This window comes from Xiphias gladius, chromosome 7 (assembly GCF_016859285.1).
Source record: "Xiphias gladius isolate SHS-SW01 ecotype Sanya breed wild chromosome 7, ASM1685928v1, whole genome shotgun sequence".
Lineage (NCBI taxonomy): Eukaryota > Metazoa > Chordata > Actinopteri > Istiophoriformes > Xiphiidae > Xiphias > Xiphias gladius.
Window position 1 is genome coordinate 16,784,772 of NC_053406.1, and position 18,869 is coordinate 16,803,640.

The 18,869-nt window shown below is 39.6% G+C and overlaps 2 protein-coding genes across 3 annotated transcripts in view; both read left to right on the forward strand.

Moving 5' to 3' along the window:
* ppp1r37 (protein phosphatase 1, regulatory subunit 37) overlaps positions 1-1,860 on the forward strand; it is a 44,158-nt gene extending 42,298 nt beyond the window's left edge. Inside the window, exons 12-13 of the mRNA XM_040130433.1 lie at positions 112-197; positions 1,009-1,860. Of these exons, the coding sequence (XP_039986367.1) occupies positions 112-188 (77 nt within the window). The 3' untranslated portion in view covers positions 189-197; positions 1,009-1,860. The remainder of the gene's footprint in view (positions 1-111; positions 198-1,008) is intronic.
* A 9,200-nt stretch (positions 1,861-11,060) lies between these two features.
* Positions 11,061-18,580, forward strand: LOC120792105 (zinc transporter 1). Of its 2 annotated transcripts, none has more exons than XM_040131150.1 (6): positions 11,061-11,170; positions 12,438-13,141; positions 14,678-14,998; positions 15,589-15,866; positions 16,705-16,892; positions 18,088-18,580. In XM_040131150.1, exons 2-6 carry the CDS (start codon positions 12,457-12,459, stop codon positions 18,398-18,400), a joined length of 1,785 nt encoding a protein of 594 aa, XP_039987084.1. In that variant the 5' UTR covers positions 11,061-11,170; positions 12,438-12,456; the 3' UTR covers positions 18,401-18,580. The 2 variants fall into 2 exon arrangements, with proteins under 2 accessions (XP_039987084.1, XP_039987085.1); XM_040131151.1 differs by having other exon boundaries at positions 11,099-11,170; positions 12,449-13,141.
* The last annotated feature ends 289 nt before the right edge of the window (positions 18,581-18,869 follow it).

Below are 18,869 nucleotides of genomic sequence, written 5' to 3' on the forward strand. Positions count from 1 at the left end.
TTTATATCATTATTATATTATTTTTATTATTATTGTCATGATTTTTTATCAGAAGTAATTTGGGGTCTGAAAAGCCTGTTTGATAATGTGTGTTATGTGTCACCTGTGTAGTGAGTGTCAGCTGTGGACAGGACCTGGAGGAGCTGCTGCTAGAAGCCAGTTTGGATACAGGGAGAGAGGCACCATGAGGTTGTGAGGTAAACATTTGTCTATATTTATGTACACTAGAAGTCATAAGTAGACGCAGATTCATCATCATACCATTGACGTACTGTGAAGTTTCCATGAAACAGGGATTTCAACTTGCAGGATTTACTTCAAAACCATTTTATCTTTATGAATGACTTAATGCTCAAGAAGTACGTCTGAATTTAAAACTCCATCAAATAAAACCACATGTAGAAGGAGTACAGACACTGGCTCTGTGAAATTCTGCTTTGGCCAGGCGGCAAATGTAGACAAGGTGTTGTGCTTTCGATATCATCAGAATGAAATTTAGTCCTACATGTATTTGCACACCAGAAATGGCATTTTAATGACTGCAGTTTAATACTGGAAAAGTGCTGTAATTGCTTCAGGCACCACAGTGTGCACAGATTGATCGAGCAAAAGTGTTTTACTTTGAAGAGGATGGAGAATTTACAAACATTGAGAGATGTGTTTAATCTGTCAGTTGAAATTAAAACATCAGCCAAATTGGCTTTGAAATATTTTTCCACAAGGAACCAATTTCTTAGAGATACAGCGTTTCTGATGAAGTTCCCTTTTAAACTCAGTGCTGACACTGGAATTTAACTTTTTCTTTTTTAACATTTCATTTTGCTACACACCTGTCTAACAGAGGAGCACCAGAAGCAACACTTACATAGTTTTTGGGCCTAAAACAATGTCAAATATGCACAACATATGGCTTATCAGCTGTGGATAATTTGATATGTTAAATTAGGTTTAAAAAATGTTTCCTGCTACATTCAGGACTAATTTATCTCCTCGCTTTTACTTCCACAGTGACTTCAAGGACAGGAGAAACAGCACTCAAAATAGTTTGGCTGGCTCTACTCTGAGACTGTTTGCCCTACAATGTTTTTGTCATTTCTTTGACTTTACCACCAACATGACCTTTCCATAAAGGACAAAAGACCTGGTGTTGAAGTCGAAGCTTTACACACGAAAATACGAGCAGATCATGGAAAAGACACACAGGACAAAATCAACCTCTCGAGCTTGGCTGTGACAAATAAGGAATCCTCTACATCCACACTACATCAACCACTGAAACACACATACATACATATGCACGCTGAGTATGAGAGGGGGGGGGGATAAAATCACCCTTTTATCACTACATTTTGTCAATCTCTAGTCTTTACACACAAAGCAACTGCCTGTGAGAGAGAAAGAAGTGAGATGGGGGACAAAGGATGGAGGACAAAACACTAACCAAAGACAGAACACAGACCTTTCTCACAGCCCATACTTGCTCCCTTGTGTAGATTTCCACTGTAGTTGGGGAAATAACTAGCAATTAAAGGTTTTTCATAACACACGTACACAAAGACATAACGATGATGATGAGAAAAAGTGTGTTTGATGGCACACTCAGAAGACGGACCCTGCTGAGTGGACCTGCTGGCTTTAAACACTTGTTCTAGAGGTGGAAGTAGGTCACCGTCAGAGGCTTTTATATCCACAGAAGCTGAAGATGTTAACATGTCTGTTTAAATGTCAGCGTTTTATGTCTGTGTCCCCACTCCCAATCATTCTCCCCTTTGGAAAAAGAAAAAACTCGAAGGGACCTTTGCCAAAGTGACTTTCCTCTTGTCTGTTTTCTCATCCTCTGCTCACTTTGGCCCCTCAGGAATCAGTGTTCCCCCACCCACCCACCCACACCGGTCAGTCTCTTCAGATCTTATGTGGAGGAGCAGCAACTGTCTCCGCCAAAACAAAACCGCTATTTGAACGTCACAAAGCTGAGAACCCCAGAACTTCTGCGAATGTCGGAAAGCAATGCTGTCTGTTTTTGGTTGAGTTTTTTACAGTAAAAAAAAAAATCATTTGTCCTTGATTCTGTACAATGTAAGACACTATTATTGCTTTGTTTGACCAGTCATTGTTGTGTGAAACACGTCTTCCATTGGTACTTTGTGCCGTCTCACCTCTTTGCTCCAGTTCACCATTCATGTTGCCTTCAAACTCACCACTTCAATTTGGTCCGTTTTTTTTTTTTGTTTGTTGTTTTTTGTTTAGTTTTTTTGTTTGGTTGCTTTGAGAAATCAGTTATTTTGTATTTATTTTATAGCTATATGAGCCTTTTCTGATTTTTTTTTTTTTTCCCCCCCTTCTTCATCCCCCTCCTAATTTTACCTTTTCTTTTCCGTTAACGGGTCACTTTTAAAGGTTACCCTCCTTTTGTTGATGTATATTTCAAATGCAAACTAGAGCAAATATTTAGTTTTGTTTTTTGTATTGGAAAGAAGGGGTAAATATAATTGAATGGTTGACTGTCGGTAGCAGTCAGGGTGCAGTAATGAAAGCAAATACAGAGACGCAGAAAAGCAAATACAGAGACGCAGAAAACATTCAAAAATCCTTGTTGCTTTAACACTACTCTGCTGGGTGAAGCTGTGGCCACGAGGGGGTGCTGGTGGTTGTTTATTTTTTTCTTTTTTGTTTTTCCTTTTCCTACAGTGGAGCCAGAACAAAGGATATCCCAGCATCATATACAACACACTGCAGGCGCTGACTTTACATGAACTGTAAACTTCATGTATGTTTGTGAAGAGACCTGGTTTGGCCTGCTTTGAATTTTTTTTTTTTTTTTTTTTTTTTTTTCTGAGATAGATACAGGCAGGTGTGTTTATTTTTATTTTTTCTTCTTCTTAAAAGGAGCATATTTCAACCCTCCTGATCTTCTCCACCCAACAGATAGTTTGCCCCCACTGTTTGTAATGCTTTAATTTTTAGAACTTTTTAATAATAATTTGTTAACTTAATTGAAATGTGCTGGTAATCACAAAGATATGTATGGCAAAATTTGTTCCTCTCAAATAAATGCATGTAATGACTAATGATATGACTGAATGATTCAATTAAATTACTTAATTTGGGGCTTCAAAATGTCCGAACACTGCAAATGAATGCATTAATATCAGAGAAAAAAAATTGTACACATCAGGTTTGGTTGGGATATTTGGATGCAGCTGGTGTTTCTGTTTCAACTGTGTGATTTTTGGGGTTTCTGGCTAAGCCCATCCGTCATATAAAAGTCGCGCTTGACTGTTTGCCCGTGGGTACCTAGCCGAGGTATGTAAAGTAAGAGATGTGTGTGTTGGATTTTAGCTGGCAAAAACCTTGGTTTACATTTCCAAAGAATGTGGTTGAGGTCTGATTTGATCCTCCTCCTGCTGAACTAGCATGGAAGCAGAGGGAGGCGAACGGTCTTCGCCGCAGCTCCGTGTTAAGCCCTATTTGTTAAGTTGTGTGTGTTTGTGTGTAATCCAATCAAATTTCAAGGATTTGATTTTTCATCGTTCTCATAACTGAACCAGACCCACACACAACCGTTTCTTTCAGAAATGCGTCGCGATACTGACGCTAGAGCTGCGTTTGCGGAGTTACTGTAACTTTTCCCACGTCAACATCCGGGTCGTCATTACAACCTAAGACATTTTTTCTAAAAAGCGCCGATCTGTCCTCCTCGGCACTCAATAACATGGAATCAACTGAAATCAAACCAAATACGGACGTCTCACATCAGCCTAAGGCCTTAGTTCGTTGTTAGTAAACACACACTAGATGGATATGGTGATATATTGTCAATTACAGCACAGTATTTTTAACTCCCGCACTCGCACAATGTGAAGTGAATGCAGCATGTAGATGCTCTAAATGTTGAGGTTTAGCAGGTGTAATGTTTACCATGTTCAACAGCCTAGTTTAGCGTGTTAACATGCTAAGCTACCATGTCCAACAGCCTAGTTTAGCGTGTTAACATGCTAAGCTACCATGTTCAACAGCCTAGTTTAGCGCGTTAACATGCTAAGCTACCATGTTCAGCATCTTAGTTTAGCGTGTCAACATGCTAAGATTTGCCAATTAGCACTAACAATGCGAATGAGGCTGATGGAAATGCCATTAGTTTGGCAGGTATTTGGTCATAAACCAAAGTAATGGATAAATTGAAATTTTCCCCTAATGATGACGCTAGATTAAAAAGTCAGGGGACCACCAAAGTTATTCATTCTTAGGACAGCATGAATGCCTGAACCAGATTTCATGACAATCCATAGTTGAGATATTTCACGAAAAAAAACTGCAAATGGTAGCCTGCTGGTGGCACTAGCGGAAAAGTCATGGGATCACCAAAATCATAAGGATTCATCATCATCGTGAATGTCTGTACGAAATTTCATGGCATTCCCTCTTGCAGTTGTTGAGATATGGTGGACCAGCTGACACTGCCATAGAGCCACCCCGCTAGCATTTCAGCGTAAATTTTTAAAAGCAACATCCCTTTCCAGAACCTGTGGGTCTGGTCCTCAGAAAAGATAACAAGTTAAATATGAGGGGTCGCACAAATATTAACGGGATAAGAAAAGCTACCCAAAGTTCTGTTTACTTCTGAGACGTTCCTTGAATTTTTTGCTTTTGTTTCAAGTGATAATTTTCAGAGAAACTGTAGGTTTCAAAAAATTCAAAATTCTCTTTGGTTGAGCTGCTCAAAACTGGTAACCGATCACAAGGGGTCACAAGTAGACGTTGCTCCAATTTAAGGGGGCCACGAGCCCAACCGTGTTGAGAACCAGAGAGACTGGGGCTGTTTCTGGAGAGAAGTTTCTGCAGATACTTATCCTTCAGCTGACGTGACCTGGTGGCGAGGGGTGAGGGGGTTCATGTATCCTGGGTTGAGGGTGTGTAGCAGTGGCAGGGGGGGTCGAGTACAGGGTGGGAGCTCTGCTCTGTACGTCTCACTGTAATTCCTCTCTGAAGGAATTCCAGACTGCACTAATCCACTCCCGCCCTATAATGCTCCAGTAATACAAGAGATTGTGAGAAAGTCAGAAGTTATTGAAAAGTCATTTTTAATGTCCATAACATTTAACAGGGTCCTCTGGCAATTGCTGCTTTAGTTATAAAAACAATCTTTTCTCTGTATGAGTAGCCTGGATCAACTAAGTGCTGGTTAAGGTCTTAGGATAGAGGGTATCATGTGCTGTACAGATTGTAGAGCCACTTGAGGCAACTTTGTGATATTGGGCTATGTTAATAAAATTGACTTGACCTGCAGTGAGTGCCTAAACATAACCATTACAATTTTTTAATCAGTTACAATAAGCAGATATTGTAAGAAAACAAATGAAAGCCGTCGTCAGTGAACATTTAGCAGATACATTTAATCACGTTTCCTCCACTGATTTTTTTTGAGCAGCTCAACCAGTAATTTACAGATCGTTACATTTTTTTTTTTTTTTAGAGGCCAGACACGATAAAACTATCCTGTCATTTCACAAGAAAAAGCAACACTTAAGAGAGGAGAAGGTTAGTGTAGCAGAATTATGTTACTCAGCTTATCTTATTTTAGCACAAAGACTGGCCGGTTGCCTGACAACCTCACGTTGACAACAAAACTTCAGGAAGTTGCTGCTTCCAGTTAAGAAATAGTCCAGCACATAACCCCTTAAAACTCACAACCTGTTGTTTTTTAAGATTTGGGGTTTGGCACAGATTTAAAAAACAAACAAACAAGATATCGTGTTAATTCCTGAGCTTTAGAGGTGCTGGCAGGCAGACTTTTTTAAACAATTAGACAGAGTCAGGCTAGCTGTTTCAGTCTTTATGCTAAGCTAAGCTTACCAGCAGCTGTAGGTAGCTTCTTATATAGCATACTGACATGCAGTATGCAGTGTAGTAAAACTGCTGAGTGTTGACCTGAGAAGTTGGCCCTCCTTTGTTGAACCATGTGTTTGTTTAAGGGTTTTTTTTTTTTAAGTGTTCTCCAAGTTTTTTTTTTGTTGTCCTTTTACCTCCTAAAATAATTGATAGTGTGTCTATTGCTGCAAATGTTAGTGTGAGCCATTGAAATTATTGATTTTACAAGGATGTTGTACAATACTGCAGTCTGTTTTAAGCTTACATAAAACATCCATACTGCAAAGGAAAAGCATCTGTCTCCTATCACAGTGAGTTTTATCATTTCTGTTTTCAATGCCTATATTCACACACACAAACCTGCCATACAGTGAGTGTAGTTTCCTGTTGTTCAGTGTGGCTTTTTAAGACTTTCTGTTCAGTCTGGATTCTCTTTGTTTGGATGCAGAAACATTGTGACACTTCGTGGCTTCTCGAAACTCAGAACAATTCATGTGAGCACCACAGGATTTTGGTTTTATTGCAGCGATGGGGAACCTGTGAAATGAAGGTTGAAATAAAACATTTCCTAATGTTCTGTTGGCCCCCTGTTTTTCTGATCATTTCTCAACATATGGCCAGAGAAACTCCTGAGGCGTTGTCTCCTTCCACATTGGTATGAAACATGTGATTGTGCACCTCAGGCTAAGAGATTGAAGAGTGCATCCATGTGAAGTTTTCCCTCTGTGAAAGTGTTTTTGTTAAATCCACAGATGTCAGACTAAGAGACAGTTTAATTTCCTTAGCTGACAAGAAGAGGCTGGAATTTACATGACACGGATTGAAGCCTGTTCTCAGCAGGGAGTCAAACTGGACCAGGATCAAGTATGTTGTTTGATAAACATTAACTGTTTATAGACTACATTATAGACTACACCAGCACTAAGGAAGGAATAATGCACAAATATAGCAAACTAAATATATAAAGTATGAGTGAAGAAGATTTTACATAACTGTAAAGGTGCAGTAAGAATAAAATTTATCTCCAACAATTTTGCAGAAAGAAAAAAACAAACAAACTTGTGAAAGGTTCAATCTTGAACTTGGAAATAGCAGTTTGACAAAAAAAAATCTTATCACGCTTATTTCTACACACTTTTTTTTTTTCTTCTGATAGTTCCAGCCACATCTCATAGCCTTCATCAGCAGACGGGAGTTCAGTTTTTGTGGAGATTGGTTAGTATTATAATAGTTTTACCAGTAGTGGAACTCAAGTGCTGTACTTATACACAATTTTAGGTACTTGTATGTTACCGGAGTATTTTCATTTGATGCTACTTTGTGGTTGTATTCCATCACAATTCAATTCAATTCAAAATGTACTTTTTTTTTTCTTTTTTTTTTTACTCCACAACATTTATTTGACTATTGTAGATACTAGTTACTCTTCAGACCAAACTTTTTCTTGTAAAACATATATAAAACATAATCATCTTATAAAAATATTTACTAATCCCAAACTCTCCATGAGAACTGAGCAAACTCAGTCTCAATTCAGTGATGAAGGGCATTAGACGTAGCTGAAAGCTTTCTCAAAAATAAATAAGTGGAACTTATGATAAGAAATTTTTGTTCAAAATTTCAATTTACTGGTTTCAGCTTTTTAAATATTTCTGCGTTTGTCGCATTAAATGTAAAATATTGTAGTTTTTTAGAACATATTAGCAGTTTTTCTTTTCTGACATTTTACAGACCAAAAAATGTATCTATTTATAAAGTAAATTATTAATGACAGTGAAAAAACTTGTTTCTGTCAATGTAACACATACATGCAGTTTACAGCGATAACGGTGGCAGATTTACCATCGAAATTTGCAGTAATTTTTGAAACGATGCATCTCAAACTGAAAAAGTAAACAAAAGCAAACTTCTCATTTTTAGTCAACGACCGTGGTTTTTGTCAGCGGAAACCATGACTGTCACTAGCAGAGTTTATCAGACGTAGCTAACTAGCATAAGCTAATGCTAAGCTAAAAATCTGCTAGTTTGCGGAAAACACATTTTCCAACTGGCTTTTTATTTTCCAGCTGATATGTTTTAAAACAAGAATCTTGTAATAGGGGTCTTAAGTAAGCACTTGATGATTACATATACTGTATGATATGAAAGGCTGAGAATAATACAAAAAATTAGCATCCTCACACATGGAATAAAAGACCAGAATTGTTTGTGTATTGCAAGGTACAGCTCACCCTGGAATTACTGTATTATGAGTAAAAATGTAATTAAAATGTAATTCCCTCTAACATAAACCTTGGATGGTTTGAGAAAAAGGCCTGTACACAGCGGTTCCTGATGGCGCACTGGAAACTGATTCAAGCATTCAGCCGCCCAGCATCAAACAGCAGATAGACAAAGTTAGCAGCTAGCTGGTGAACATATTAGCAGCTAAAGAGACAGGTATTTTGTCTCAGGAGTTAATGGAGACCAGACCGGAGCTAAAACAGAGAGCAGATATCGGTCTTCTTCGCCAAATCACAACTCTAAATAAATTGTGTGTGTTTTCAGTTTATCCCGGTACCTTAAAGTGACCAAAAGAATCAATCATAGCCGCTTTAAAGAGATTCTACAAAGATAAAGGAGCAGGCAGTTCTACAGAACTGAAAAACAGCTTATTAGGTGCTAAAGGTCTAGACAGGCTGCCAGGTCTGTGGCCTCTCTTTCTGTGCGGGGACAGTGGTAAGTGATCAAATGCTTCCTCGCTGGGTCTTTCCTTGGGCTTAGCCGTGCCTCAGGAATGTGCTGGCATGCTGGTAGAACAGTAGGGATTTATCCGTGGTGTCAGCCCCTATCTGGCCTGTTGATTCGCAGTCCAGTGGACTGCAACAAACCCCTGCACACTGGCATATACGAGCAGGGGCTGATGGGACTGCGGCATCATTCGCGGGATCATGAGTGCTGAGAAGGGTACAGAGAGGGTGAACCACCTCAACAGAGCTTGACGGTGAATACGGTAAATACAAAAATAGACAAAATCCAATTGCCAAGATCCAGTGGTATCAATCTTCCCGTCTAACTCCTGGCAAGAAAGTGAATAAGCACTTTTGAAATGTCCCCTTTAAGTAACTTTAAAGCAAGACAGTGTAACCATTGGAAGAAGGAATAACACATTACTCCAACTACAAAGAGTTAAATCGACTCAATTGAATTGTCCACGTCAGTAGCCCATGCTCAGGGTTTTTTTATTTTTGCTACAGCCTTTCTTGGTCTGGTGTGACCAGTAGCTTATGGTGGCTAATCTTATTAAATGTATGTATTTTAAGATTTGCTATTGTCCTGTAATTGCCCTTCGTGACCAAAGTGGCTGCTGATAACCAAAAATTACATAGACTTGCTTTAAGTTTAGTAAGTCAATCTCATTTCACACTGTCTAAGAGTATCACATTTACATTCTTTATCAGATTGGGCTAGCTCTTGATTTGATGGAAGCTACTTCATGTTTAGAGTGGGGTTAAAAAAGCAAAATCAAAAAAACCCAAGTTAACGGAAATACTCTGGATGTCCTGGGCATCAGTTCCTCACATTTCAGAGTGATACATTTTGGGATGTTTGGAAACTTCCGGATTTAAAACTAAGGTCTGTGTGTTTGAACAATGTTTTACTGTACAGTGACAAAACAAAACAAATTCAGCAACACTAGCAGTGCAGTTTGACCTTTGAACTGTTACAAGCATTTCTAGCATCAGGCAGATTCTGAAACTGATATAAGCAATTATCATTGGTCAACAAGGAAAATATTCAGATGACTCCTGTCCACAAATAAGTCATACTGCTTGTGAACAGAATGCCTTTGTTATACTACATTTGGGCTCCTACATGATTAAGCATATTTGGGGACTGTGTTTGCCTGCCCATGCATCAGCAGCACCTGCTTTCTTTTTCATCGCTGTGAGGTCAAATAATTGTTTCCTCACTTTCGATCGATTTAGAAGGCGTACGCAGAAGTTGCAGAAGCAGTCCTGGGTCGACCACAGAAGAAGAAGAAACCCTGAAGAATCATGGAGCCTTTCAGACCAAAAGGGAGAAATTAATAAGAAGATACTGGGAGGAGTGCGCAGAGAAGAACAGATAAGTGAAGAGGGGTATAATGGCAGGCCAAAAGAAATGAATAAAGAACATTGCGAGTAAAGCAAAAGAAGCTGCAAAGAGACAGCACATAAAGACAGTATACGGACTCAAGAAGTGCTTAATAGAGAAGAAACCACCAGGAATTGACTCCGTCATAGCTGAGTGACTGAAGGCAGACATAGAGGTTTCAGCAAAGAAAACGCAACAAGTGTCAAAGAAAATATGGAAGCATATCATCAAACTAGCGAAAAAAGGGAATCTCAAAGAATGCAAGAACTCAAGAGGCATAACCCGACTCTGTCATGGGGAAAGACACTCGGTGAGATTATTATTGATCAGACAAGAAACAGAGTCAACTGCAGGTTGAGGAGGGAACAGGCTGGTTATAGGAAGGGCACGGGGACGACAGATCAGGTCTTCATACTTCAAAACATCAACAGGTCAACGAATGACGAGCAACGCTATACCTGAACTTCATAGATTTCGAAAAGGCTTTGGAGTCAGTCCACCGTGAAAGCCAGTGGGAAATCATGAAGAAGGACAGAATCCCGGAGAAGTCTACTCTCCTATGGTGTGTTAACAATGTCCCTTAACTCTCATACACCATTGCTTACTTGTAATAAAACTGTGAACTCAAAACTGAATAATCTATTTATTCTACGTTATTGGGAAGTGACAAGCAACCTGAGGTTTCCAGTATAACCAGGGTTACTGAGTTAGTGAGGACAGTGAGTACATCTGTAGTGCATCTGTAATACTGTACTGGATGCAAATACTATATTCCGAATAGTTTGAGGGCCTATAAAACTAAGGCGGTCTCACCTTATGTTGTGATCTGGTAATGTAATCCTGACAACATATTGGAGATTTAATTAGTGCAAATTAGCTTCAGTTGATCTGCTCAGAGAGTGTATGAAGGGTGGGTGGGCTGTGTGATCGTCCGCTGAAGGCATTCTCTCCCACCATTGAGCTGAGGAGGGAATCCAAGCAGGGATAACTGAGGAGAGGACGATACCACCCACCCCCTCCCCAGCTCACATGACTGCGATTAGAGCAGAGGAGGAGTGTGGTGGGACAGAGAGAGGGAGAGATGGTGAGCACGATGAATGACATTTTTCAGATTTCGGCGCACAGATCACATCCAACAACCTAACTTGCCTCCTATTGCTGGCTGAGGGTCGTCCACTTTTCTGGGGTAATTCAACTTTAGACTGAAAAAAAGCATACATTGTCTACATTTGTTGCATTTTTCCTGCTTGTGCAAATAGTTTGTTGCATGTTACATGTACATACGTGTTTATTCATGACTCACAGTCGTTGGGGGAGGAAGTATTGGGATCTTTTAATTGAGTAAAAGTAGCAATACCACAGTATAGAAAAAGACCTGGATTCAAAATGTTACTTAAGTAAAAGTACCAAAGTATGCATCAAAATATAATTAAAGTACCAAAAGTATGAGTACTCATTACAGATTTGTCCGACCAACTCTCCAAAAGTCAGATTATCAATTTACAATGAATAACAGTGTTGACAATGTTTGATGTTTTTTTCTGGAAGAATGACTGAAACTTTGAAACTCTGAAACTCTGAAACCTTTGATGACAAGAGTAAATATCATTAAACAATTACTAATGGCAGCTATAATACAGTAAATAACTTGTGTTTACATGGGGTTTTGTGTTACTTAATGTGTATATAAAAGCCTAACCAGGGACTTAACTGTCTGGCGTTTTCATTATTTACAGAATTTCACACAAAAACGTCAAAATCTTCAATTAGAATACACATGGTTTAAAGACTTTTTCACACTGATAATATGTATAGCCCGATTGGTACTGGACTTCATATTTAATTGTTGAACAAATTTGGACAAAATTGATTTTATAAATATAATATAAACACAACATAACACATTTTAAGTAGGGTAAAGTCTTTTGATAGGGACCCCTTCAATTTGGTCATTAATTGTGGTTATTAATTATGAATTGTGATCGAGATATGTACTGAGCAGGACATTTTACAGTTGAAAAATAAACTCATCAGTGTTGTCTAGTGGGAAAACTATGCAATTGAGATAGTTTTTCTTAAACAAACAAACACTGCCAAAATCTCAGCATTTTTCTAGTATAGTTTATTACTTCTTATCATCAGTCATATAGTCTTATGCCAGTACCAATATCAATATATCAGCCTGGCAGATTTCTCAGTCAAGCCCTAATTTTATTAAGCTATGCATCCAAAAATGTTATTTTCCCTCTTCAAGAAAACACTGATCACTGTACATCTAGGAAACCTGTTCTAGAAATAGAAAGTGACAAGAGAGGAGAAAATGTAAATGAGTTTTTAAATCAGATTTTTCTTTTATTTATTTTAAAAAATCATATTTAGATCCATGTTGTTGTTTTTTTTTAGTTTCTTAAAATAAAAACTGAAAATAATGCCTGATGTTTGCATTTTTATAGACTACTCTCAGTTGCAGGTATGAGGGTGCTACACTGGTGCATGCTGGGAGTGACCATCCTCTTGCTGGTGTGTGAGGTTGCCGTCAGTCAGTTGTGCAAGTCCCTCATCACCCTGGTGGATAGTTTCCACACGCTTTTCATCCTCATGGGCATGGCTCTTCCTCCTCCTCGAACCGCAGGCATAATGAAACCTCCGCCCTCCTCTTTGGACTCCCTTGCGTCTCCACATGCTTCCTCCTCCTCAGCAGCAGCTCCTTCCACCCTACCTGCAGAGTCATCAACCGAACCTCTACATGGCACCCAGACTGCCACCGCTGGGTCGCCCCCCCCAGATGACCCTGCCGCTCCTCTGCCTAACCATGGAGCAGCCTCAGCCTTTATCTCTCATCAACTCTGCTCCCCACCAATCTCTCCTCCGGCTCCCACCTGCGGTGTCTCCTACGCCAGCAGCAGGATTCAGGTTGTGGGGGCTTTCATTTCCAGTCTTCTCCTGTCCTCTCTGTGTATTTCTAGCTTAATGGAAATCGTGAGCTTTTCCCTGGAGCCACACCCAGTAGAGCGCCCCCTGCTGCTTGTGGTGGTCGGAGTTGTCAGTCTGCTCCATAAAATGCTCTTGCTCAGGCTGAACTGGAAACAGCTGCAGGAGAGGGCCGGAGCCAACGGGCGACCAGAGGCCGAATCTCACCTTGAAGTGAACCACAAAGGTAACATTACCCACAGATTACACATTGACTTTGATTGCTGATTGTCCATATCTAATACATGCACTATAAAAATCTGTCGTATCACTTTCTAATAAAATATCTTTATAAAGGCTTTATAGGTTGTAACTAATAGCTTTATTAATGGCTAATAAATAATTTACTCATGTTCATTAGATTAGTTATAAGCCATTAATGGGAACATTTCAGGCTAGAGAGATTTTTCAAAATCTGGCAACCCAAAAATTGATCTTATTAATGCATTAAACTGATCTATAAAGCATTGGTAAATGATTTATTAACATTTAAAGGACCAGTGTGTAGGATTTAGTAGCATCTAGTGGTGAGGTGGGAGATTTCAACCCCCTGAATACCCCTCCCTTTCCTTTCTAAGCATGTAGGAGAACCCACGGTGGCCTTCGGGTAATGTTAAAATGCAAAATAAGCTTTCTAGAGCCAGTGACTGGTTTTTCCATTCTTGGCTACTGTAGAAACATGGCAGTGCCACATGGCGGGCTCCATGGAAGACGACACACTCCCTATGTAGATATGAAGGGCTCATTCTAAGCTAACGAAAACCCAACAATTCTTAGGTTCAGCTGATTATGAAAACATCATTATGAATATTATATTCCATTCCTGTCAATAGAGCCCCCTTAAATCGTTCACACTGGAATTGATCTTACAAACTCCGCTACAAAGCAACACAATACAAAGTTGTACCCACTATGTTATAAAAAGTATTTACTTTTTTTTTTTTTTTTTGCATTTTTATAACAAAATCCCTATTACTGGATGGAATACAATTAAAGGCATCAGTCGCTTTTAATCGGTGTGTTTGTCAGATGGTAGAACAGCATCATTATGCTCGAAATGTTTACAGACATGTCGTCTGAAGGCATCTAACAACAAAAGTGTTTATAGCTCACACTTTTTGCCGAGAGATAGATGAGAAGATTGATCCCATTGTTGTGTCTTCATGGTAAATAGGAGGCTATAGCCAGCAGGCTATAGGGATGCTAGCTGTAGGTTCGAGACATGGATTTTGATCCTAAAACATGATTTTTTCAACTGGAATCTGGACATGTGACAACAGAAATCTGATCCATCTAATCTTAGATACAAAAGTTAATTGTTTTATGTGCGATGACCAGACTTTCCACTTTACTTGAGGATTTTAAAGTCTAATGTCGTGTGAGACTCGTATCTGTAATCACGGCAGCTGGAATTTATTCATTGCAGAATTTGTAGCAGCTCACGATGATGCATGCAGCTGAAATATGTTCAGTAACAGACCTAAGATGCTATCAAAATTAACGATTACTTGTGAGTTTAAGTTAATCAGTGTGAAAGCACATGCTTATACTGGCGTTCTGATAATAATGATCTTTTACTACAGAAGAATTAGTGTGCCCCTCAAGGTGAGGATATTGCCCTGACAGATTTCTCTTTGAAGTAGCTTCAAATTGTATATTCAGCTGTAAAGAACATCAAACAGTGTCAATGTTTGTTTTTCATTCCTCTGTTTGATTCCCACAGTCTTGACTGAAGAGGAAACCAAAGGCCTGGCTGAGCCGGGGCGAGTCCTAGATGACGTTAGCCAAGTCCAATCTGCTGTGGACGACTCGTTCCACAATGGGGCACTTGTACTCTGTAACCCAGGAACCTCCAGCATCCCTGACACCGACTCTCAAACCCCACGACGACAGCCAGACGTCCACCTGCATGCAGCAGCTCCACAGGACAGCCAGGACTGTGAGCTCGCGAGCGGTCTTGCAGATCTGAAGCCTTGCAAGTGTGAGAGTCATTCAAAGGACTTCACGGAGATTTCCGAAGACAATGCCAGCGTGGGACATCTTGGTAAGAGCGTTTAGCTCCTTGGACTGTCACCTTTCTTACTTTAGTGTCCCATCGAAAAAGAGCCACATGAAAAAATAACATTTGAATTTTTTTTTTTTAATATTTAGGTTTAACATGTAACCAAGTATGTTATGGGTGAGATGTATTTTTCAGGTAAAATTACTTTTTTACATGAAATAAATATTTTCAGTCTCCCCACAGAGTCCATTAGTTCCTGTTCTGGAGCTTTCACTTGTATCGCAAAATCTTCCTCAGCAGATGAAGTTTGCCCAGTTGTCATCAAATTGAAGATATTATGCCTATGTGTTGTTGTTTTTTTAGTTAAAAACATTCAAAACTGATCAAATGAAAGTCGGTGGGGTTTTTTTATGCATTTGAAGAGTTAAGATGTAGGGCATAACTGTGAAACACATCTCACTTCAATTTGCCTACATACATAACTATTAATATTAAAAATGTACTTATTAATATTGTGATACTGACTCTAATATATCAAGTATCTCTAAATATATGAAAGCACAGTATGAGAAAGAGTTAACTCTGATCCAGTGTCTAAAGAACTAATGTTTTACTGTTTTCTCCCATTTCAGACAGTCAAAATGAATTTAAAACCTCCCCAGTCTGCAAGTCATCACATCACACTGAGAGCCCTGTACCAAGCAGCCAGCGGCCAGTCTTCCTCCTGTCGTTGTTCCTTGTCATTCAGGGCCTTTTTACCGCCCTTCTAGCCCTGATCAACAGCCTTGTGATGCAGCTGGTTGGCCCTCCGTGCCCGCACAGCTCTGGAGCCTGTAGCCTCCTGGTTTACGTGGAACCTGGTCTCTCCCTGCTGGCTGTGATTACGCTGATCGCCACAGCTACGCCACAGGTCAGGCTCTGTGTGTTGATATCATGCCATTTAGTTTAAATGAGAGCCGAAGCTCTCATCAAGACCAAGTTAAGAGTTCAACCCACTTATTACAGACAGACTAGAAAGAAAAATTGTCGGAGATTTGAAAAATTTGGTAAGGCTTTAAATTACAGCCTATTATTACTGTGTAACAAGGCAGGAACATTGAGGGAACAGTGTTGATATTGAAAGTGAAAGTGGAATTATTTGTATAGTCTTTTTTTCAATCATGATATATTTGCAAAAACTTTGAACTTTGGGAAATTACATGTAAAATTGCAATGTAAGAAGTTTTTAAATATATAGCACTTAATTATCAATATAGTTTGAATGTTTTTAATGTGTTTCTTTACATTATTGTCATTGCTGGGGAACAAAACATTTGGCTTAGACTGCAAAGATGGGTGTGTCTTTATAGCTATAAGTACAAAATAGTTTATAGTTTCATAGGTTGTGTTTCTTGATGATTAAATACTGTGCTGGAAAATGAAGTCTACCAATGTTCAGCCCCCTTTTTCAAGTAATTATAGTGTAGCTACATTGAAAGGACATATTGACTAAGTCTGCCGGTGCCCTGTTTTTACCCTGTTACTTCTTACCTTATTCAGTATACGCTGGGTAATTTAGAAAAGTACTTACAGTTGTAGCTTAATGTTTCCCCTAAATGCAAATTTCTCCCCCACTTGTTTCCTGTACTCCCTCACTTGTACTAATAGGTATCCAGCACATATTTATTTATGTTGTTCGTATTTGCCGCAGCTGTATCCAAACCTGTACTGACTGCTGCCGATGTTTTACTGACACATCTCCCCTCCAGGTGCACAGGTACGGACTGCTGCTGCTACAGGCCACACCTCCACACATTCGTGTGCCTGATCTCGGACGAAGGATTGCAAGTATCCCTGGAGTGCAGGCTGTGCACGACCTCCACGTCTGGCAGTTAACTGAATCATTCATGGTAGCCTCTGTCCATGTACAGTGCCATGCTGGGTTTCCAGCACACAGGTGAACTTGAGAAGTTTGACAATCAACACATTTTGTTGATTTTAGGGATGTTCTACTTCGCTGCCGCCCAAACTAGAGATTTCATTTAAATAGTTCGTGCACTGTGTTTATACAACAGTTTTCAACCTGTGCTGTGCTTAAGAAAACCTCTCATCCCCCCATGCACACACAAACACATTCACACATCACTGCTGGTTTAATAAGATATATCTTCATAATTCAAACCTGCGATAATTCCTTTAAAAAGGGTAAAGCAACAAGCTGTGAACACAACACTGACATATAATCACTGTATAAAGTTGTTATGTTGAACATGTTAGCAAACAGTTGGCCATTTACACATCACCTAGACACAAAGGAACATTACTGTTCAATGTAGGTTTCCTTTCAACTCAGTTTTTGGTCTTCATCAAGTCATGACTAAGATATGTGGTTCTTTACCAGCTAAGTGCTCGACTACATTCACCAGCTAGATGCGAACTTTGTCTGTAAGCAGTGCCCTGTGGGTTTTTAGAGCTTTTTCACTGCAAACAGCTCCCTGCTGCAGCCGAAAACAACACAATGAGACCAGTAAGAGTGAATCAGTACAGTTACGCATCGGAAAACGAAAACAATGAGCTGAAAGACGCTGAAACGATCCATCAAGAATTCGCTGCAGGTTCGTCATTACAAGCGACCCATTTCAACAACTACTCACTTTCTTGTTATTACACAATACTAACTGATCTCATTAATACAAGAAAAACAAGGAACTCATTATAACATGTTAAGTTGGTATATTGTTATAACAAGTAAAAGATCTAGTCAACGCCTAAACAAAGACAATGTGGCTTATCGGCTGGCAAAATTGGCAATGGCTGGTTTTGTTAGGTTGTAATTCGTGCTTGGGGAGAGACAAACCAAAAGAATCATCCTCCATCTCTGCTTTATGTATTCCCCATTTATCCTGTGCATCGTCACAGGAGGTTGGAGCCAGTCCCAGCACACACTGGGCTACAGGTGCTGTCCACCCTGGACAGGTCACCAGTCTCTCACAGGGCTGACACACACAGACTGATAATCCTACTCACATTCATACCTCTGGGGATTTTTTTTAGCTTTTAGGAATGGCTACTGACTGTTTTCACACATATTGGTATGGGTCCAGTTTGAAAACTATGTTTTTTGTTTTGTGAATCATTTCACATATGTCCAGGTGTGCTGATCTGATGTTAGGGGTCACTAAGGTGCTGCAGAGTGTGGGAGTGAGCTGCTGCACCGTTCAGCCAGAGTTTGCTTCATGCTCTGGGTGCTCTGCAGGCAGTGGGGGTGATGCCTCCCCTGTTGTCCACAGAGAAGACCCGTCCCTGCCTCCTCTCCTGGCCTGCAGCCTCGCCTGTGGGAAGGCTTGTACTGGGAACATGTGCTGCTCTGCCTTAGAAGAGGAGACCGGGAGCCAGCTGGCACCACCACCTGGGGAAACAAAGGAAGAGCCTCAGACACTCGTCATAGAGAACACCTTTCTCTGACCGTCAGTTTTAATTATACTGAAGGAAAATAAAACAAAACCCTGCTTGCACATTATATTGAAGTGTTCTGTTAGCTTTATGACATTAACAAGGTGCTACACCAAAGATATTAATGTAATATCAAGTGAAATTCTGTAAAACTAGATCTAGTGTTCCCTCATTTGTACCTGGAACCTTTGTATTCTTTATCATGTATGACTGAAATAAAATAAATAATAATACTAAAGTGAGTCTCTTCTCATTTTAAAATAGTATAAAGTTCTTTTGATCCCACACACCAACACTAAAGTGTCACAGCAGCAAAAGGAAATACACATGGATAAGTATTTTAACACTTGATACAGCTGTAGTTACCACTTACTTTACCAATTCAGATTTTACATAGAAAACATATGAAGACCTTATATAATATAATGCACTGTTATAGATTAAACTACCCAATAGTATATAAAATTAGAGCTGAAATGAT